We start from the raw sequence: 23,375 nt of genomic DNA, 5'->3' as shown, positions 1-23,375 counted from the left end.
GGCACAAAGCTAAACTTAGAGATAACCAGCAAAGGCCGAAATACACACTTACATTTTATTGCCGGGAACCTTCAGTATATTGCATAACATTCTGTTTGTAGTTATCATTTTAAACATAGGCCATTAAAGATTTTAAAAATTGTCAGTGACATTGCAGATGTGACTAATAAAAACATTCCTGCTCTAGAAGCAAACGCTAATAGACAACTGTGACACCAAAGTGTATCCTTGTAAATTAGTTCTGACGAGAACAGATTGATTCCTTTAAAAACATAAAAAAAAAAAAAAGCATTGGCTTGTAATGCTGCACGTGGCTAATGGCTTAGTTTAATGTAGCATTTCAGCTGCTGTGAGTTCCAGAGTGTCTGTAGAAAGGATGAAACATGGGATTGTAGCGCAAGAGGAATGGGGAGGGTGATGATGAGGCCGCAAGGAAACAATCTGATAATCAGGTTAAGGCTGTTGCTGTCCGTTTGAACTGCACGAAGGAGCCTGAAAAGACTGCACTCCATTCAGAGAGGCATGAAAGAAACCCTTCCCGGGTTTTTCGGCCGTCCTCCCTCAGTCGTCGGCGACAATGGACAGAGCACGCAACTCGCTGAGCTTGGCCTCGGTCTCCCTCTCCCTCTGCTCGTCAGTCAGTCCTGCCTGGTCGATCTGGTCTGTTAACTCGCTGAAGATCTTGTACATTTCGGTGTAATAGACCACCTGGGGAACAGGAAAAAAAAAATGGAAATGGTCCTGTCTGATGGGAAGTCAGGAAGGGTCCACGGTCCTTTCTTAAAAGCCTCTGAGGGGAAAAAACTCCCAACAAATTCATATCCGGACTCTGCTAGCAGAATCTAACCTTGCTCTTACTCACGCTAGTCTCAAGCTGCTGGTCTCGTACCTCTTCAACTCTGCTAATGAGAAGTGATTTGAAAGGAGAAGAGGGAGCCCACGGATATCAAACAACGCCGACAAAGCCCCAAAAACCCCGATACTTCAGTGGGTAGTGACCCTGCTTTTCTCTCCCGATCTGAACAAGAGATAGAGGGTGTTTACTGAAAGCTTTCTTGACACTTCCCACCCCTGCTTCTTCCCCACAGTTCATGAGTCAAGCTCCCTAGAGAGTTGCTTTGATGATTAATAGACTTTAATCACATTACAAGACTCCAGAAGAGTAGGCAGAGAATGAAAGTAGTGGGGAAATACAACCCCTTAAACCCCCCCCACCCCCCACACACACACATATTCATATTAATTCATGCAGCGATGCATTGGATACCATGCACTCAAAGGCACCATAGGCTTCTCAGAAATTACACGTGTGTCTTTTTGTAGACTGATCTACTAAATCACAACAGACTAAGGGCGAGGTTAAGCAGGAAATAACCAGGAGTCATGCATCTTATACAGAACTAACATGTCTCACTCTGTCATGAACAGATTTGACAACGTCAGACCCAAAGGAAAAACAAGTCACGTTTCTGAAACCACCTTGTACAAGCTTTTTTAAGTGCTCAGCCTGAGAGGCCTTTGTATGTTTATACCAACATTTGCCACCTAAACCACATGAGTGGGCCATAAGTATTGGGTTACTGCTGTTTGAGGGGGTAAAGCGGATATTCTTTTGCTCAAAACGGCTTGTTGAAAGGGCCATCGGAAATGCCCATTTGACCAGTGATGATAATGTACACCAGATCAGCTTTTGAGTGGCCTCTGGAGCAAAGACACTATTACAATTAGTCCACTCACCGGGAGGAGTAAACGCAGCCTGTGACCACCTACGATACAAAAGGGCGTCTTTGGCTGAAGCAAAGCTTGAAATTAGATGTCATGTACACATGACATCCATTGCAGTCTGTCCATCCCGGGAGAGGGATCCCTCCTCTGACGTTCTCCCTAAGGTTTCTTCCCTTTTTTCCCCATTGAAGGGTTTTTTCATATTTTGGGGAGTTTTTCCTGTGCCGATGTGAGGGTTTCGGGACAGAGGATGTTGCATGTGTACAGACTGTAAAGCCCTCTGAGGCAAATTTGTAATTTGCGATTTTGGGCTATACAAAATAAAATGAATTGAATTGAATTGAATTGTGTCTGGACATTTTAACATACCACTGTCTCAGCTGCTTAATATGTATACGGAGAAGTTACACTTTGACCTTTTAGCCCACAAAAATAATGAATAATGTATGCTGCAATGAACCCACTACGTCCTACAAACATTGTGTGACCACTGCTTCAGGAAACAAAGGAAATCAACTGAGAAAATGACGAGGCAATTGTTCAAATGTTTTTTTTTTTTTTAAAAGAACACATGGAGCGCAGAATACAAGACTGTGAGACAATGTCTCAATTCATCAACATCTGTACAGGTGGACAGGTCAAGCCAAGTGTCCCACTGACAGTTGGAGGACGGGACTTGTGATAGTGAGACCGAAGGCTCAAACAAAGGCAGCCTTGTGCCTTTTCCTGCTGCCGCTGGGAGCCGAGCAGCAACAGCGGCTGGGAGAGGAGGGAGTGGAGGATGAAAACAAGTACTTGCAGGCTGGGATGAGGTCCACTGGCCACCCACGTGTGGCCGAGCGTGTATGTGTGTGTGTGTGTGTGTGTGTGTGAGCTGGTGTGTAAACATGTGTAAATGCTCATTCATGTGCTTGAGATACATGAATAGAAATAAAGCATAAGTTTGAATGATAACTAACCTCGCACCCTGCCAAGCCAGGTACAATTTAACACAAGCTTAGCGCAGATTTGCGGTGATATTTCATGTTGGTCGTAACAGATTGTTCAGGTTTCTAATTTTCAAGTTCAAAGTACAACATAGGACTCCATAATTGGCATTAGGACAAGGATAATCAAGTTAACTGATTGGGAGTGTGCCAGTGACTGTCCCATAGAGGAAATGACATGGCCAGGCAGGTCTGGGGTGGGGGGACATGGTGGCGCTAACTTGAGACGCCCAGCTGCTTTAAGAGCAGCTTCAGGTTGGCGGACGACATGCAGGGCTGCAGTGGAGCCAGACGGATGAGGCCTTGCTGGGCTAAACGCAGCAGTGTGGGCCGTCACTGGGGGGGGGGGGGGTTAATCACATTAGGAGAGCGTGGAGGGAGACAGACGGCCACAATTATACACTTCCTCCCATCAGACACTTCGTCCACTGTCTAATCAACGTTTGGAGGGCGTAGCAGACACTGTGGGGTGTGTATGTGCGTGCATTCACAAGCATATTATAGTTTGTGTGTCCCCGTAAGGAGGGCCGGGGGGGAATCACTAACCTGCGCCCTGATCAGAGCCTCGAAGCTGGGCTGGAAGTAGTCGATGCGACTGTGGTAGAATTTGGGCATCTCGTCCAGCAGCTGCTTGTTCTTGACCTCGAAGTCGTCCCTGACCGGTCGGAGCTCCTCTCTGGCCTGGGGTGTGGAGGGGAGCGAGGAGACAAAAGAACTGCTTAACATTGGTCGTTAGCACTTGTAATTTTACATAACATTCTCTCAATCCACCATGTCAGCTCAGGTTGTGATTTACACATTCTGCCACAAAAACGAGGGCAACGAATTGCAGATTTTGAGAAAACAGGAGCATGGTAGTTTGAAGCATTACGGCAAAGGAGCCATCTTTCTCATTGTTCAGAAAGATTTTTGTCTAATTCCCACGGAGAAGCATTGCAACAAAAAAAAAAGGCTGTAATCACGACCACAGTGAGGAGGAGTGGGTTATGTGGGCAGACTTGGCTGTGAGTGGACTCCAGCACCACTGATCTGTGTGTGTGTGAATGTATTAGCGGGTAGTCTACTGTAGGATTGGAGTTATGGAATGCACAATGAATATGTGCGAGGGGCAGAGATTGTTTATTAAGGCAAAAGGGGATGAGGGGGTTTGCTTCATTGAAACACACTGTTTATCTACTGCATTATGGTAAGTTCTCTTCACATTAGTTGGTTGGCTTTACAAAAGGCAGTTAAAATGGCATACAAGTGTTTTCCCAGGATCATTTCTTTAAGTGCACAGGGACTCAAAGGGCAGGGATGTAGGGGCCTCTTCCAAGGCTTTGTTCCCCTGACAGTGCTTTTCTCAATGTGTGTGGGTGGCTCGCCATGTGAGGATGTGTTCGAAGCAATAGCATAGGCAGCACTGCAGCGCTATCTGTGAATGTGTGCGCTTCTGCAGTGGCCTCACGGTGTGTGTATGCGTGTGTCTACAATTCTCAATTACATGCCTGTAGATGTGCAGCAGCGCCTTTTTGAAAAGGCACTACTTGAGAGCCTGGTAGCTTGCGTGGGTGAAGGAGCGCACATGTACAGTGTGCATGTGCTCAACTATTTTTGTTCGTATCCAGTCAGCATTTGTGTCGTTCTCCACTTATTGCGCCCTATTCACAATATGTGGAACATGTAAGAGCAAGTGAACTCTGGCCCTCTGCAGGTAGAGGGAGCAATGGAGTGGAGCGACACCGTGCACAGTGCAAGCATTAAACTCACAGTACCTGATGCAGTTTGACCATAACGGGCCCCGTTTTGTCTTTCTCTTCATACTTCTCCGCTTTGGATTGCAAGCGTTTGTAGTCCTGCAGAGCCTGTTCCCGGCGCTTCACTGCCATGTTGAGGCTGGGGAAGACGCCACTGTACCTGCGGTAAAGTGGGACACAGACAACCTTAGACACCGCCGTGTACTAAAACACACACACACACACACACACACACACACACACACACACACGTGTGTGTAAGCAGATATACCGGGACACTCAGAGTACTCAAAAAGGAAGAAAACAATTTTTCTGGGGAGAAGGTGACTACTAAAACCAATAAAGCAAATTGCTCTATGAAATTCTGCATGTCATTCTATGTTAATAAAAGTCATTAAAATACCTCTCCTAAACATCTTATTGGACAGCTACTCTCAAACCCCAGAGGACAGCTCTGCTTTAAGCTGCCTCTAATCTATTATCTAATTACTGTAGTTCAAAATGGCATGAAACGATTCATTTTGTGACAATTATCATATTCAAAATGAAAATATATTCTTCCAATGAGAATCCTAGTCTTCAGCACTGAAAATAGGGAAACACTCATCTGTAACTTAGCAACAGGAGTGTGAGCTTCATCCTGGGACTGGTTTTGTGTCTGCTTTTAATGGGAAGCAGGAAGGAATACTGTATATAGTGAATCTCCAGCTAAATATTGAATTAAATTAAATTATCAAGCCAAATATAAACAACACAATAATCTCTCTTCCTAACTGTATTTGTTAGTAATGCCTCATTTTATAAGTAAACAAAAATAAATCTAAGAATATACAACATATGTGGCTGGATGTTAGAAAATAAAACAGCATTGAATTAAAATCCCAATAGTACAAATTACTTACAGCCTCAACAGGAAACTCTTTATCTTTCTAACATATAGACGCAAGCGTTTTTAAAGAGCAAGAGTATAACAGGTAACATGAACACATAGATAAAGCTCTTTTGAATGACCCATTTAAAAGCATTTTAGCACCTGTATAGGTACAATACTACAACAGTTTACGATGTCAGCTTCTGCTGCCCGTAGCATTATTACCTAGAAACTGTGTGGGCATGATTTACTTTGCTCTCCATGCCAACCCTCGTCCCGCTCTGTGCAGCAGATGAGGGAGCCACTGAGAAATGATGGAATTTCACAATCAAATCCACATAGCGTACACCTTACCAAAGGGCAAAGGGGCGGGGTACGAGACGTAGAAAGTGAAGCCTAGTCCCAGTCAGACAAGTAAGGATTGTTTCCTACAGGATGTCAGGCAAGGAGTGGTCTTGTAGCATTCGAGTGACATCACATAGCTCAGCTCAGCCAAGCCCGACAGCCCACGTTCCTCCGCTATTTATAAAACACCACTTTGGCCCAGTTTATGGCAGGAGTGGATGCCGGTCCTAAAGTCTACTATCTGCTCCAGTGTACACATGCTTGAAGTGGCAAGGGATTATGTCACTGCCCTCTAGGCATGACTGCTCTCCAACACTATTGGCTGACGACACCGCAGCGGCAGCCAACCAGCGTTCAGATGACAAGAGGCTGATCGCATTCTCACTAGCGCACTTCACCTGACAGGCGCACGGCTATTTCCTCATGACACATCATGGTGGCATGCGTTTTGTTCTCAAAAGTGGGACAACGCTGCCAGCAACGGCTCGGTTTCAGTGCACTAGAAGACTTAAGGGCCACGGCTCTCCTGGTACTGAAGGAGGAGGAAGAGCAAGACGCAGAGCCAAAGGCTTGTTAACCCATTCCTGTCCAATCCGTGATGCTTACAGTTAGTTGCTCTGTGTGACCGGGTGGTATAGTGACTCAGCTGTGCCAAAGGCCCCCACACCAGAATGTGCAGCGGCGGCCCTGGTCAAAGGTGACTGTATATTCAGAAGGATTGCTATTGGACGTTCCCCTCGATGACAGCTGCCAGTCAGGCGGCTAGGTCTACACCTGCAGACTGAGGGCCACGCCGAGGACCAAGAGCTCACCACCAAACATGTGACGGGTCGGGTGTGGTGAACAGGCTGGATGGAAATAGCATCTGGACCAGAAAGTCTGTTTATGAGCGGCTCTGGTCCAGACACCCTCGGTCTAGGAGGCAGGCTGTCCCGTTTGACCATCAACATGACATAACTCGCTACTGCGAAAAAACAAAAAGTTAACCACTAGAAAACGGAAAGTATCACACTCTTAAATGTGCAACACTGTACACTGTGTTGCCCATGTTAAGTAAGTACGAATGGTTTGAGAGGATTGGGCCATGGGAACCTGCGGGTGTGTGAACGTACATGCCAGCAGAACCTCCTTTGTCCCACAAGGAGAGTTTCGTCTTGCCGTAACTTGCCCTGCGCTTTGTTGATCAAAACTCAAGCAGCCTGGAAACACGATACACCAGATCTAACAAAATTAAAACTACTGCTTCCCCCCCCCCTCCCCCAAGAAATCTCATCATCCCCACAGAGTCTTCCTCTGATTGGAAGGGGGTGAATCATGTGGCCCGTCTAGTCACAGCTCGACCCGGGACTGAGGTCTCCAAACAGGCTTTGACTTCTGTCTCACCCAGAAGAGCAACGGAGCAGAAAGGGCTAGGTTAGGAGGCCTGGATAACACGAATGCCTCCATGCCCACGCACTCCCCTCCCCTCGCATAAACAAAGTCACGTCATGGAGTGACCCCGCTGGGTGGACACAACTCCCATCGGAGCCTGAGAGCGAGGAGGAGAGGTGGGGGCTGCGTTTTCATTTGTTTCAAACTAAGTACTAAAAATGACAAAAACCTTAAATGGCAGGAACACAAGCACATATCTAATACACATACATAAGGACACACACACACACACACGCTCAAGATCTTCCATTAACACCAACGTTCTCCTTTCAACTCTCTTCATGATGACACAATATCAGCAATGGAGTATTTTGTGTAAAGAATGAAAAAAAATTCATTAGTGACGGACTAATGGGACCTTAATGGAGGCTTTAAAAGTACAGTTGCTTTTGCGTCTGTTTTCTAGAGAAGACACTTAGTAAACAAAACTAAGAATTAATAGTGCAAAGTCTTTAAGGAGGGGAAAAAGTCAATGTAGAGGCCAGATTACTTGTTTATGAACTAACTTCCTCAGCTCCATTACAGAATCATGTACATTTCCAACTTTATGGTCTTAAATACCATACTTGTGAGGCAGCAACCCCTCCAAAATCTGGGTTAGTTTTGGTGTGTGTGCGTGTGTGTGTGAGAGAGAGTGTGCGCAGTCCTGAGACAGTTCCCCTCCTCAACCAATCCACGGCTCTGGGCCCAGGAAGCTGGGCCCTTTGCCATATTCTGAGCCTGCCCACACGTCCGCCTTCCACCCACCAGGAGGAGGAAATTAGAACCATTCCATCCTGTCATTGCTCCACCACCAGAGCACACAAGAAAGACGGGGCTTCAGACACACACACACACACACAAACATACATCAAATCAATTTGTTTAACAGAGAAATATTTTTACACTGGTTATTAAAACAAAAAAACTAACAAGCTTCTTGAGTTCAACATAAAGCTGAAATTGAAACATGCATATGCTCCCATAAACAGCATATGTATAATCAATCTCCTGGGAGGAGCCAAGAGGAGGAAGCAGATCCTTAACAAGCACTCCGGAAGCAGGGAGGGATAGTCCAACCACTCCCTTCAGTACCTCTGCTTTGCATGTGCAAGTACAGTGTGTGTGTGTGTTTGAAAAAATGAAACATTACAAATGGAATAGCACTCACCGCCCTCTCACAAGGGGGGGGAATATTAGGAATGAGCACCGAATAAACCCTCTTCCAGACGCACTACCACCACTCACTCTTTAGTTCAGTTAACAATCTGCACTACACTTCAGGCCTTTCTGTTGCCCAGTACAACAAGAACTGTGTCAATAATACAAATGTTGACTTGAGCTCAAGGGTGTGTTTTATGGATTTAACCAGAATATTAGGCACAAAAAGTGAACTATTAAAACAGTGATTTTTTTTAACCCTGCACCAAACAAATATTAAAACCTGTCGGAACAGCTATATTGAACCCTGGTCTTATGTTGAGTGTCATTCAATGCAAATCCTTGAAATATAGACACAGATAAAAGTTCAAGAAATGAAGACGGACACTTACTTTTTTAGCGGGTCAATAACCGTCTTCTGGATCTGGTTGACCTGAAATAAAAATAACAATTGTTAACACAAGGAAAAAGCAAATCTTAGGAGACTTTACAAAAAATGGTTTTGTATTGTCAAATAGGGTTACATCAAAACCACAGTTGGAACATACTAGCGTCTACATCGCTCACTCATTAGCTGCAAAGTAATGAACTGAACAAACATCTACAATTGTGTACATTTCAAAACAGAGGACTCAAGAAAAAAAGAGGAGCGAGGGAAAGAGGGGGGCGCCTTGCAAAGAAACTTTCATGACGTTGACTGTTTTATTGTACACAAGCCCCGAGGAGAAACCCCTGAATATTCATCGAGCCAGCGATACAAAAGGATGGAACTGTCAGGGGAAGGACATGAAAGCAAAGCCCAACTGATTTCAAATCCTGTGGAGGGTGGGCTGCCTTACAAGATGAAAGTTCTTTGCAAACAAACATTTTAACAATAACAGTTTATATTTTTCTGCATTCTCCTTCTGTTTGCCTGAACTGACAGGGGAGGGAAGGGGGGGAAAAGGGGGGGGGGGTGTTAAATGGAAGTAAATGAACATCTCACCACGAGGCCTCCAGCCCCGGCACCAAGTCTCATCGACAGAAGTTGGCGCACAATTAATAAAGTTTCCAACGTAATTTACATTGCAGATTCAAAACGACTGCTACTCCTGGATCTCCGCGAATGACAGACTGCTAAATTAATCCGCCAATCGAGTGAAGTGGAGAGCAAATACCAAGAACAGAGCTGGAGAATGCTTCAAAAACAGAGAGATGTGAAGTGACAGCGGCGTGATAATAGTGAGCAGCTCCACTAATCATATGTTCACTCGCTATTGGAAGGACAGTCAATCACCCAACAACAAGGGGGAGGCGAGATCGCAGCTGTGCTCTGCAAAAATGCCCCTGACCATCTCGGAGAACATGCAGCAGCGCTCAGCGCTCCACGCCGGCTCATCTCAGAGTACAAAATGGTTGATTGTGGTCTGAGGGAAAACGGAGAACCAATAACAAATAAGTACATGGGAATTCACATTGTCTTTGTTTTACATATTCAAACCCCCCCCCCTCCTCCCCTGCTCCCCCGTGCCCCTCACTGGAGCTGCGCCGCTGCTTCTAAGGTGAGAGCATGCAGCGAGGAGGGAAAACAACAGCGGCAGATTTGCTTAAGCATGCTTGTGCCCTCTACCCTCTGCCCCTTCCCACAGTGAGAGGGGGGGGGGGGGGGGGGATGCAGAGCTATTCCTTGGAGGCCCTGCAGAGCCTGAGGCCGGCGCTCAAGCAGTAGTCTCCATCAGTGAGTCACGGGGCAGAGGGCATCCCGGCACACAGGCCTCCCAAAAATACACACAGATCGCAGAGGAAATCAATATCCCTCCAAACGGAGCATCCTCTGCTGCGCCGCCGCCATCTACGCCGGGGCTCAGCTTCGACAGCAGTGTGCCGGCGGGGCTGTGCGCCCTCCTCAGCCCCAGAAATAAAACACACAGACCTGGGCCACTGCTGCCTTCATTATCGCTGCACGTTTTATCTGCTGGCTCTCTCACTTGCGGACCCTGCGGCGGAACATCTCGTCTCAACGCCGGGAAGAGCAAAGGGTGGATGCTTTTGTGTCTGTTTTGCAGGAGCAACAGGGTTTGCTGCCGGTGCCGTCAGAATCAACAGTCGGCTTGAAGGGAGAAGCTCGAGCCGTGTTGAGCTGTGCTGGATTTTTAAACACCTAGCAAACCTGGGGTGATATTCCACGTAGCAGGCTGACCAAAAAGTTCTCACAATCACTATTTCGCCTTCAGCTCACTTTCAGCCACGCAGCCCTGCCCAAACCAGCAACGGAACGGTGTGTTGAGGCGAAGATTTTTATTTGGTAAGAGTGAAAGAAGTGAAGAGAAAATCGGGTGTGACCTTGTAGTCAAAAAAACACTCCGGATTAAAGTCTGGAAAGAAAGAAAGAAAAAAAAAAACAACATACAACCACGTCAATAATGTTGGAGACTGTAGTCCTCCACGAGTGAAAACTATGCTGGAATAGAAGTGCCGAGCTGAATCAATGTCCGTAAAGACACGTTATACCTTTTGCTGATAGAGACGGCCTCAAATGTGAAAACACAAATCACAAGAGATGACAGGTATAAAAGGTTTCAGTTTTAGCGAGCAGGAAAAAGTCTTTTTCAGAGAGAATCTTTATCATCTTCTTCTATCTTAATCTCAACTATATACTGAAGACAGTCTAACTGGCAGGATTGCAATACTTGGCGCTGAACCAAGCCAAGCTCTGGAACATATGCGCACCCCGGGTCAAACCCACACGCTCAATCCAAACCCACGTTCTACTTTGTCTAGTCATTCAAAATGGCTCCTGTAAAATTTGATGAGTTGTGAGCAAAAGCCAGTCTGAAGATGTTGTAGCGGAATAGGAAAGGAGAGAAACAAAAGAGTGACTGCAATGCTGCAGCATAGTAGCTTATAATCCACTTACTGCAAATGATATTCACTACAATTATTTTTTCTCTTTGTCACTTTGCATGAAGGTAGAAAGTTAATTAGGCCAAAAATCTAAACATTTTGTATAAAATCATTCTGGTACACAACTGACGGTGAAAATTAAGGGGATATTTTCGAAGGTAACAAATGTGAAAAGCTCAAAACCACAAACAGCGGGGCAATGATTAAGAAAAACACTGATTGGTATATGCGCCTTAGTGCAATCTGCTGCATTTTCTTCCTCTTTAAAAGTCTGCCCTTCACAGTGTAGTGCCTTGTGGATGCACAGATGCAAGGCCACTATGATTCACTTCATAACTACCCGTGGCGATGATTCTAATCAAAAAACCCAAAGTGCACCTGGCAAATAATCTGATATCTTCCCTGATAGCCAAAGAAGAGATCTTCACAAAGTCAGTGAGATAGTACGTCTGTGAGTCCTGGAATGAAATGTTGACTTCTGTGTGGTTACCCCTTAGGACAAAACATGCGAGAGTGAAAGCAAACCGAGAACACAGGAAAACAGAGCAAATCAACAAATACTATAAACACAATAAATAATACTATCAAAACACAAAGTGCAATAAGAGGACGTTATGGACAATATTGTACATGTATGTTGTCTTCGTGTGGAAGCTTCACTTTGGGTTCCCCAGATGGACTGTATACAATTTGAAAGTTTGTGGATGGTTCTCCTCTAGTTCTACCAACAAAAATGAGATTTCTATATAGTGTTGTGAATTAAAGCTGATAACTGTTGCTGTTCTCCGTGAAAAAGAAAAAAAAACCTTTTTGCTGTAAAAGTTATGATATGTAGTATAAAACCACTTATGTAAAGAAACAGTGTTAAACTAAAGCCAGAGGTTTGTTTAAATAAGTAATACAATAGATTCCTTGTTCACTATGCAAGCCATCTGCATACAAGTACGTCTATAGATTTTGTGAGAGGACATACAGGCTTTTCCTGTTGAAAAAAAGAGGCCTTTCCATTGTACGAGTTATTTTAGACACCAGTGAGTCACAAGTGCATCAATCTTCACAGCTGATAACCAGTAGCTTGAGCTTATAGAGGATGATGCCACAGATGCTTTTCAAAAGCAGCAGAAGGAAAGGCATACGGATGGTTTTTAGTCCACAGGCTGCACAATATTGACAAATATGAAAACATGCATTTTCAACAAGAACCCGCTTAGTTTCCTACTTTGAATGTCTGAGGAAAGACATTTTCCCCCGGTGCTATCATAATGGTATCCGTGCCAATGGTGAATGCCAAGGAAACAAAGCAGAGAAACACAGCAAAAGAGTGAGAAAAGCACTGAAAAGAAAAAGAGTGGGAGACTTGGGTGGGTATGAGTCTGACCTTCTCCTGGTTGAAGGAGTCCATCCTTCTCATAGCGGTATCTAAAGCGGTCATGGAGTCCATGAAGGCCTGGTCCTGATCACACAGTGGGTTACTCAGCAGGTCTGCAGAGATCTTCACTGCTGCTTTGGACATGGCTGAAACACAAACACACACACACACACACAAGGTAAAACATCTTTCGGACTACAGTGTAGACTACGGGCCATTTAAATGGTTACTGCATATGTCCTAAGATAGACATTCAACAACAGGGGATTTTTTCATTTAAAAAAAACTCATCAACTGTTCCTCCATGTCTTTGTCTGTGGTCTTCAAAAGTGATCTTTTGTGAAAGCACTGAGCAGCAAAGTGGCACAGCGCTGCCCACATTGTAAAAGGCTGAGGGGTTGGTGGGACTGGCTGCCGTGATGAATGTTCACCAGAGCACCAGAAATCTGTACAATGTTTCTATACTGACAGCTCCAATTACTGTTAATCTGCACACATGCCACGTTGTTTAGACACAGAGCACATATCAGATTATGGCTTCACAGTCTCAATAAATGAGCTTCACTGAGGAGATACAAGCTGACAGGTGAGCCTGTGGGGAAAATGGGCTTCATGGAGATCTGGACCAGTCTTTGGTTTCTTTTCACACTCCCTCAGGATCCTCTTAAGAGCGATCTTCAACCAATCAATTATCGTTGCGTGCCGCTTCTGCATCTTTCTCAATTTGACAGGTCACAAATTGCTAGATTTGGCCTTGACTTACATGGCTTAAGACATTTTTATTACAGGGTCACGAAAAGCAAAAGGTGACACAAGGTCTGCGATTTAATGATTTGTGTTGGTAAGGTGCAAATAAGTGAAGCTCAAGTCACTTGTAAACACAAAGGGCTGAAATCAGACGAGAAATTCCTCAGTATGGGGAGAACAACTATCCCTGCCACGTTCGGCATTTCTGTTACTTACAGAAGCAAGCATCAAAATATATTATTGGCTCCCACCGGCTAATTGGAAGCAAGTTTAATCGAGTTCTGCAAGTCACCACCTTTTACTTGATGAATGATGGTTGATAGAGAAAGGAGTTTATTAGATGCAGTGCTGACATGCAGAGTAGGCCCAGTGTTTTGTTTAGGAGCAGTTGTTGGAGTAGGGACCTGTGCAACAGATGGAATCCATTAACGGTAATGAGGCACTGACAGCTAATACGCTTTGATGATGCCAACATCCATATTCCAGAGCACAAAGGAGAGGAAATGAAGAAGTCTCTCACTCCTCCATCCGTCCCCGCTCTTCCACCCCCACAACCGAATACTTACCACAGGCCATGCCTATTGCTGCTTCCAAAAGTACACAACTCCATAACCAACAACCAGGCAAATAAAAAGTAGAGTAAACATGGGGTCTGTGGCCAACAATTGCTTGAATAAATGAGGCCAGAGATGGCAGACGAATTGAGCAGTACACTATTAAATCTAAAACACACACTATGATAGGGACGGAAAAAGCTTTGAAAGATTAAGGCCTGTATTGTGTCGTCTCATTTGTCGAGTTGTTCAGAGAACTGCTGCACCACCAAAAAAAAACCAAGACAACCAAAGAGTCTGTCTAGCCCTGAAAACCTGCCAAGCAACATCAAGTATGTTGGTGAACAAGTGGAGATCAATGGCACACCAGGCTGTAACACACACGTTGGGAGGTAGAACACACCTAAATCAGCCTCAGTGCTTTTCTTCATGTCCTTGTGAAGCTTTTTTGTCTGATCTTCCAGCCTGTAAAACAAAAAGGAGAATGATTATAAACCAGCTTCTGGTAAGGATAAACAGTAAAGCATCAGCAACACTGGCAACAATAGGGCATATAGGCTACAATGAGTAACAAACAATGGCATTAGAAAGAAGAAACAATACCAAACCCGACAAAAAAGGTACAAGGGCTTCAGATTTGTACACGACAAATCAGAGTTAAAGCTATACACTTTTCAAAGTTGATTCCATCCATTAAAGACGTGTTGAAAACATCCAAACCAAAAACATAGAAAAGGAAATTAGTATATAAAAGAAGACATGGTTCAAGAAGGAATTACACATTTCATTGATTCCACATAAAATGCTATTGTAACATCCGTTAGCTAATTAATAATTCAGGGAATCCTTGTTGTTACTGTCAAACACATTTCCTCTGAAAAGCATTAATGTCTTCAATCATTCCAGTGCTCATATTCCATTGATGGGTGTTAAAAATGGCAATTACCAGCCTATGGAGGCTGAAAACACACGCCATTCATTACATCAATTAAGGCAAATGAGAGGTTTAGAAACTCCCCTGAGACTGCCGACATGTAATTTCTCCTTTTTGATGAAAAGGGGATTGTGGTGCTCTCATTTCCATCTTTGCTTTGAGGTATTGTTCTAACAGAGAGCACAAAAACTGGGTTATCCAAAGGATTTCTAGTGGGGTCACTATGGCCACAAGATTTAGGACACTGGTAACCCACAAATGGCAGCCTGTTGTCTCCACTTACAGGGAGGTTTTTGTCATTTTTAAGCAGCTGATAAATAAACAGAATAAGCAACCGAACATGAATGTGTGCTTCTGCCTCAACGCTGACTATTCAAAATGTTATACCTAAAGGGGTTGGGCATTTGTACCAAAAAGTACTATTTTTAGTTCTGAATAGTATTGTCAATTGATTAAAATATGTAATCAAGATTAAACGCATCTATGTCATAGCTAACTCAAAATTAATCACTATTATTTGCACATTTTCTATCTATTCTAAATGTCCCTTCCTTTATTTTTTCCATATTTCTTTTCATTTTAAGGCGCTTATCAACATGGAAAAGTGGATTGGCTTGCTTTATGCAAATATTTTATTTTATTGAAAAACAACATTGCCAAACAGTGCAGTACAAAATAAAATTATAAAGTGCACATTTCATGTAAACAAGGACTCTAGACCCTATAGTGCAGTTAAACCATGGCACTCAAACAGACAAGCCTTAATTCAGTTTCTGACTATGTAAGAACACCAAAAATCCCCATTGTACAAAACAAATCACAAGTGACAAATTAGTTAACAATTCATTATGAATTAATTTAATGGTATCAGCCACGTCAAAATGCATTTGTAATAGCTTGATTTTAGACTTTGATCTGCAGTTGCAATGTAATTTATTCATTTGTTTGTTGTACTAACAAAGGGCTAGTAAACTGTGCAGATGTAGGGTCTAAGGGTAACTATAAACCAATAATTACTCCCTATCATAACTTGTCCTTCTTATCCTTTTGTTTGTCGTGATGTGTTCTAGGACTGGGTATTAAAAACCATATCAGTCCTCCCCTGAGGCACATTAATACATTACAGATCTTTAGCAATTGGCATTTCTAAATTCAGTAAACCCACATTCAAAAACTTATTCTTATTATTCCACGTAGGCCTGAACAATGTGCTGTAAAGAGTGATCAGACAAGCATCATGTGTTTCTAATTTTTTGAGGACATCTAAAGAGAATTTAAAAGGCAATATTTATATCTAACTATTATATTACAATTTGTTTACATGGACAGGAGTAACCTGTTGAATAGGCTACTAGTTGTCTGGTTTCGAGAAGCATTCATCACATGGTAGGTCTACTTATTTTAGAAAAATTCTAAAGTCATATTACACCAAAATCCTTTGTCTGTCAGATGGGATTCCAAAACAGGAACTGTGGATACGTCTACCAAGTATATTTGGGCCACAGTGTGTTGATATGGATCTCTAGGGTGGAGAACCTATAAGTCTGTACAGGCCTGCTGCTCTGACTCATCTATAAGGTCTATTGGCACCACACCTTCCTGATAATGGGTCCTCCTACTCAACAAAACCTGAGAGGCAAATGGTGCTCCCACTCATCCTGCATGGCCCTCGGGGAGTTTCTATAATCTCAGCCGTGCAGTAAGAGAAGGTTCGGCTCAGAACACGTGTCGACCTTAACATTGAACTTTGGTTCAAAAAGCAAACTTACTTTTGGAGCTTGTCATATTCCCGCTCGAAGTCTCTTTCAACCTACAGAAGAACACAATTCATGTAAAAATGGTGTGATATCATTGCATGAACATGTGTCAATTGGATTTGCGACCACAACAGATGTATACGCACATCACACAAGGTCTGTGGAACTACACGTCCAGAGAATCAAATTTGGGTAAAGAAAATCCTGTTTACATTTTTGCATCATCTGAAGAGAATAATAAAGAAGCCTAAGTCAATTAGACCAGCAACAAATGAAGTTTTTACTTGGTTTGAGATGATAAAACAGAATAGCAACAACCAGTGCTTCTTCGTAGTGCGATTAAATTATGTACAGTTGATGGGAGTCTCTAGGCTTGCGGTAGCACTCAACCCGCCTCAATGGTTTACGCCTTTCCATTCATGCCAATAGTTCCCTCGGCCGTGTCCATTTCCTAGAAAGGCAACTTGGGCACAGACCACAGCTAAGGAATTATAACAAAAGAGGGTTCCAGGGGATTAAAAGGAGGTAACATCCTGAGTGCCTCTAGTTCCCAGGGTGAACAAGTTCGTCCAACCATGTCTCCAAAACATGCGACGCAGGTTACCGACAGAGCTGGGGTTCCTGTCTTGTGGTTCTGTGTGCTCCTGGATGTAAACACAGTGGCTGGAACAACGAGGAGGGCAGTTGACATTTTGTCACCAGCGGATAAACTCACTGGGCTGCCTCTAACCCACTCCCTGGTTTTGGCCTGGGATGGCACAGGATGCAGGAAACCCAGTCTGACAGTTACTGCCGGGCCACAGTCCCATTACGGTGGAAGTGGTTTCCTCCAGCCAGGAGATCACCCACTCACTGTCACTTCAAGGTAACCACCTCTGCCCCCTTGCATGGGTCCCTCTTTCTGGTGAGGAACTTTGATGACCTTATTTATTCTACTATTCATGTTGTATACACTGTTTCCTAAACCCTCCCAAAAGATGATTTTTTCATGTACTAAATGTTTTTGATTAACAAGTTAATTGAGTCAACTTTTGTTCTAGTAAGTGACTTACGGTTTTAGAGACAATCTGCTTCTTTGGTTGTCCAATCTTGAAGGGAATCCTGAAATCACAGGTGAAAAAAAAAGGTGAAATAATGGAACGCTTCCATTGTTGCTTGACGGGTGATGAGTGACTGTTACAGGTCTAAGAGACTGCTACAGGTCCAAAGGTCCTGCGCATCGTTCAGATCCATGACACCAACAATCTGAAGCTGTTAACTCCTGCCTCTCAGGACTGTGTATATTAACCACATGTCATCGTCACTGAACACATCTGGCTCTCATTGCAGGCGGTTATCACCAAACAGAAGTGGTTGTCCTTCTGCTTTGTGTCTTTTAATGCACGACCCCTGCTGGCAATCGAAACACTGATGCGCACGCTTTACTGTATAATCAAGCAAAATAGTGTGTTGGGACTCAACAGGGCACAGCCAGGACATTCTGAAATATAACTTGAGAGGGTTGCTACAAATTAGTCGAAAAACAAAACCATGCCTGTGTAACTGAAGTAGCTGCACATCATTTTGAGAATGAAATAAAAACTTTTCTTCAGACATGAAAGACAGAACACACTGACATTCTGACAATAGTTTGGGTAAAAGAAACCTGTTCCTTCTTAGTTAAAACACAATCTTTTATCCACGTTTCAAAACCTTGCCATTGCCTTAATAAGTCGTTATCAGACTGCTTTGGGAAAGCAGAAGACAAGGGGGAAAAAACTGCCATGGCAATGTGCTGGGTTGTAGGTTGTCATTGATGTGGCACTAATAGCCTGAAATCTAAGCTATATGATGGACAGTTGCTGCTGACAGGCAGGGTGAGGCAGCAGCTGCGTCAAAAGAAAGGTGTGTAGACTAATGAGATGGAAAAGAGAGGGTGTGATGTAGGGCCTCGTTGTGCAACCAGGGAATGCGACTGATGTGCGGGGAAGATCCTTCTGATGACAGCTCAATCACGAAACTCAACATGGCCAAATACAAGCAAGCTTAATCTAGTAAAAAAAAACAGCCCGACAGGTTTCACAAGTGACTGAGACACTTTATTTTGATTAGCTGGCTCCGTGTAGATGCCGAGTTTTAGTTTGTAACAACTACCATTTGTCCAGACACTATCTTCATTGGCGTCATTTGAACAAATCTTTTATCCATTCAAATCTTTACAGATTCCCAACATCTAAAAATATGTTGTTGCTTTTGGCTCAGCAAAGAAGGTTAACCCACCGTGTCATCATCTGGGTGAGCCATCACGGAAAAAAACCATAGAAATTACTCACCAGAGTCTTACCTGACACACCTTTCGATTACTTAATCACTACAACGTCACATTAAGTGGAAAACGTAGTTACGTACGTAACAGTCTTTGACATCGTATGCATCCCTTTTCCAAAATACACAAAATACTATTAAGTTGTGGCTGTCACAAAACTTTCTTAACTAGAACGAAGATAAGACGGAGTCTATCATCTTCAGTACTTCGGCCACAATAAAACGGTCCATCTTTGAGTTTGGGAGCACATCATTTATACATCAAGCCAGCTGTCAGAAATTTGGGGGTTACTTTCGATTGCAACATGGAATTTGATAAACATTGGCTCCCTGTGCGTTTTAGAATACAGTTTAAGATTTTAATGTTTGTTTTTAAGGCCCTTAATGGCCTGGCTCCGGAGAACTTATCAGAGATTTTAACCCTGCGTGAGCACAGTCGGTCCTTGAGGTCTTCCAATCAATTGTTCTTAGAAGTACCGAGGTCAAGGTACAAACGATGGGGCGATCAGGCATTTGCGGTTGCTGCCCCGAGACTTTGGAATAAGTTGCCCCCTGATATTCGCACAACTACAGATGTTGCTCGTTTCAGGTCTAAACTCAAAACCTACCTTTTTAGAATGGCCTTTAATACTCAGTAGTGGTGTGACAATTTCTTATTCCTGTCTCTATGTAACCTTTTATGATTCCACTTTTTTTAACGTATCATTCTTTTAATTGCAAGGTATGTTGTTTTATTCTTATTTACTGATGTGAAGCACTTTGGATACCTGTTGGTTGTTGTAAAGCGCTATATAAATAAATTTGATTTGATGACTTTGATAATCAGCCAGAAACTACAACTGCGCAGTGTCTACATCAATAGGTTTTAAACTAATAGGAATTGTATGCATCTTGCTACTGGTTTAAACTGCAAAACCTCCCAGATTATCTTGCTAATAAACATTGGAGATGGTGAGAATTATTGTGTCTGTGTCACAATTTCTTTGTGTGGGAGAATAATTATGATTTTGTATATGTAAATTGTCTCAGGTCTACTTTGTAAGACAAATGTTGATCTCAATCAAACTTAATCAACCAATATGTGCGACAGCAGTGAGTGACCATTTTGAAAAATGAACAATTTAAAAAGGAAATTTCAGAGAACATGAAATGAATTGTAGAAAAGAGGAAAATGATAAAACACAGCAAATGTGGTTATGAAAGAAAACAAATTGACAAGTATGTTGTCTATTTAGTGTTTTACAAAGTTCAAATGGAGAGCACTGGTGGTGCATTCAAAGGGGATTTCTCAGGCTTCCACCAACAGCAACGACTTCTGATGTTTCCTTGCATTGGGTGGGTATGTCAGGAAGAGTTCAAGTATAAACATTACAATTTTGAAATGCAGCCATCAATGCACCATGAAACTGTTCGCTTTCAATGTTCTCTTTTGCCATGTGTTGGCAGCGCTGACCATGACAGGATTCGTTTCTCGATGACATCAAGAGTCCAAGTGCAACTGTATTACGATGGATTTTCCCTTTAACGTACCAAAGGATCCATTTGGTATATTTGGGGGAAGGGGGGGGGGGGGGGGGGGGTGAAGTGAGTCCTTAATGTTACAGATTCAGAGTGTATCCACTTCTACAAAGAGCCATGGGAAAGGGGTCGCTCTTCAGCTGCTCATGAGAACTGGCAAACACACAGAGTGAAGTGTGCGTTGGGTGGGAGAGGGAAAATGTTGCAGACAACCAGAGGGAGAAAATGGGGGAGGCTGGTAGTCACTGGGGAGTAGGATTTCTAATGTTTCTTCACACGGCCATCTTTCTGTAGGGGCTGTCACATTTAGAAACACTGGTAAGTTAGGTCCTGTGAACCTAGAACTAGCGTCTGACATGGCAGAGACCTGACCGCAAAACAGCTGAAGACAGAAAACGTATGTGTTACAACCACTGAGGTCCAATTCTTTTCTGTAAGGAATTTAAGCCTGGAGACCAATGCTTTAGTAATTAATGCTAGATACTTCCAATTTGGATAAATTGTGAAAAAATAATATGAAGTCCTAATTGTTACTTGTACATGCACAGTACTTGGATTCAAATATTCCCTAAACCTTTACTCACACAAGTACATATAACTCAAGGGATATATGGATATGATAGTTTCAGAAACGAGGATTGTGCAGCTCAGTGAAAAGGGAGGTTAGAGGTCAACATTGGTCATTGTCCAGTTTCAAGCCAAGACGCAGTAAAAAAAAAAAAAAATCTCTTTTACACACTTGCTGTCATCATCAGCATGATGGTAAGCCTGCATTTACAGGGCTATCTGATCTTTGCTGTAAACTGTAATGGGCTACACATCACTGTGATCAAGCAAGCACGTAGGCAAGAACAAAGACGCAACAGTCTTCTCTATCCGGGACACATTTACATCGACTGGAAGAGCCAATGGCTTTTCACTAAAACTGCAAATGTGTACGCCATTAGAGGGATAGTGCATCATTCAACCTTAGATATTCCATGGAGCACAGAGGGCTAGTTGAAGATGTTGGGAAGTGGAATTGTTCTGATGGTGACCCCAAAGTCAAACCGCTCACGTCATAGAGGCAAGTTTGCAGGCCCTACTGGAATGCATCAGTCAGCAGAGCCCATAAAGGACTCTTTTCACTGGTCGAGCACCCCACTCTTGACCTTGCGTTTGGCGGTGTGTGCGGGTGGAAGATTTGCTTGCCGGCTATTAACTGACGCCTTTTTGCTTACTTGATTACTGTCTTCCCTGAAAATGGCACTAAGAACATGTAACATATTACAAAGGGAGGCAGTGCGCATCCACGTGACTGAAAGAGTTTGTTGCTGGCCTGATACGTGTTTAGTTCTCTGCATTTCATCTTGAACTGCATTCATGTCCAACTATGAAGACCTCTTTTTAAGACAAAAAGCAGCCAAAAGACAATAAAAGTATATGTTTTACAAGCATATACTGCATATGTACAGTATATGCTTGAGCATATGAATATATACATACATACATACACACAAACCCCCCAAAAAACGGTCCCAATATTGAAAAAACAATATTTGATATTTAAACTTATTTGAGTGAAGAATCAAAAATGAACAAAACATATTCTGTTGTAGAAGAATGCATTTTCTTGTTGCCATTTGGCTGAAAATGATAGCACAGCCTTGTTTGCTGTTGTTTACTTTCTCAGGGACGTCACCAGCTGGACGGAAGAGCTCGGATGACAAGACTGTCAGATTCAGCTAATATCTGGGCAGATAATCCATTCAAACTATGTCACGAAACCAACTGTTCACACCACCTCTCATCATCTTTTGACCGGAGTGCCCCAATCATCTGTGGCTCCACAGAAAACTACAAAGCACTTTAAGGACTAAAAATATCCAAATGTGCGAAAAGGGAAACGTTTGTTTTCAACGAAATGTTTCGTTGGTACCAATAAAAATGTATTTATAATCACTTTCATTCATCCTTGCTGATCAGGATGTGCAAATGGATTACTTTGGCACACCAAGTTCCAAACAATCTTTAAAAAACAGATTAGTATCTTGGAGTAACTTCTTACATTACATTATTAGCCCAAACATAAAACATTATTATGTCAACACAACAGTACGAGAACAAACCCACACAAAACAAACCCACATTGAAGATGGTTGTGTTAATCATAGTTGCTTGCACGTCAAAACGCAGACGACGGCTTGTAGCAGATGACGAACGTTACTGCCATCGGATGATCAAATCCCTTTAAATGGCTTCAGTGTTCATCCTGTTGAACCAAGAAACAAGCTAGCTAGCTAGCATTGCTAGTTTCCAAGTGACGTTATTGCTATAGCAACAACTTACGTTTCTTTCAACAGTAACGTTATGTATTAACAAGCAGCCAGCAGTTAAAGCTCTAGAATGCACTTTACTCCATTTGTGTAAATTCGCTTGCCAAATTAACTTAATGTTTCAGCAAGCAAAAACTAGCCTCAACTTGGTACCGCACATGATAGCTAAACAACGAATACGTCATCAAACACCCATCGATGAGAGTTAACTCTTTGCAACAGCTTACGCTACCAATTTATCTAGCAACTGTTTACCAGGCAGACAGTGGTATCGATCAATAACGCGTTTCACGGTCTCTCGGGCAGATTATATTCGTGGGTTAAACACGCTAGCGCTAACTTATGTTCAACTGTTAACGTTACGTTAATAATGTGAAACGTTAGCGCTATCAGGAAATAGACGGAGCCCGTTGACAAGCCCCCTCTCCTTGTTCATTATTAGTAGTTTAACGTTGTCCTACATTATAGTTTGAATCTAATACGCCGGATCAATCGTCAAGAGTGTGTAGATTGTACATACCAGCTCATTTTGACTGAAGCTCTATTCCGGTTTCATTGGGTAGATTTATTATCTTCCAAGGACTTCATCCCCTTTCGCCAGTCAACAGCCAGGCTTTAAACAGGAAGTCCGGAGATTAGTCGCTTGTGTTTCCTCTAAGGACGTTTTGTCATAAACTGAAAAAAACAACTGCTAACAAGGTTATGATGTGTTCATATAATAACACAAAATGGCTTTAGTTTATATGCTATTGTTAAATGT

The 23,375-nt window shown here is 43.0% G+C and overlaps 1 protein-coding gene across 2 annotated transcripts; it reads right to left on the bottom strand.

Annotated features, from left to right (window-relative positions):
- Positions 1–249: 249 nt before the first annotated feature.
- On the bottom strand, positions 250–23,333 carry bin3 (bridging integrator 3). 2 transcript variants are annotated; one of them, XM_037481704.2, is made up of 9 exons: positions 23,136–23,333; positions 17,531–17,579; positions 16,491–16,531; positions 14,191–14,252; positions 12,496–12,632; positions 8,627–8,667; positions 4,466–4,607; positions 3,258–3,392; positions 250–708 (listed from the first exon to the last, which is right to left on the bottom strand). In XM_037481704.2, exons 1-9 carry the CDS (start codon positions 23,141–23,143, stop codon positions 562–564), a joined length of 762 nt encoding a protein of 253 aa, XP_037337601.1. In that variant the 5' UTR covers positions 23,144–23,333; the 3' UTR covers positions 250–561. The 2 variants fall into 2 exon arrangements, with proteins under 2 accessions (XP_037337601.1, XP_062418375.1); XM_062562391.1 differs by lacking the exon at positions 23,136–23,333 and adding an exon at positions 22,428–22,582.
- Positions 23,334–23,375: the final 42 nt, after the last annotated feature.

The sequence above is a fragment of the Pungitius pungitius genome, chromosome 5 (genome assembly GCF_949316345.1).
Source record: "Pungitius pungitius chromosome 5, fPunPun2.1, whole genome shotgun sequence".
NCBI classification, from domain to species: domain Eukaryota; kingdom Metazoa; phylum Chordata; class Actinopteri; order Perciformes; family Gasterosteidae; genus Pungitius; species Pungitius pungitius.
Note: the sequence above shows the minus strand (reverse complement) of the source record. Positions and strands in the feature narration are given on the sequence as shown.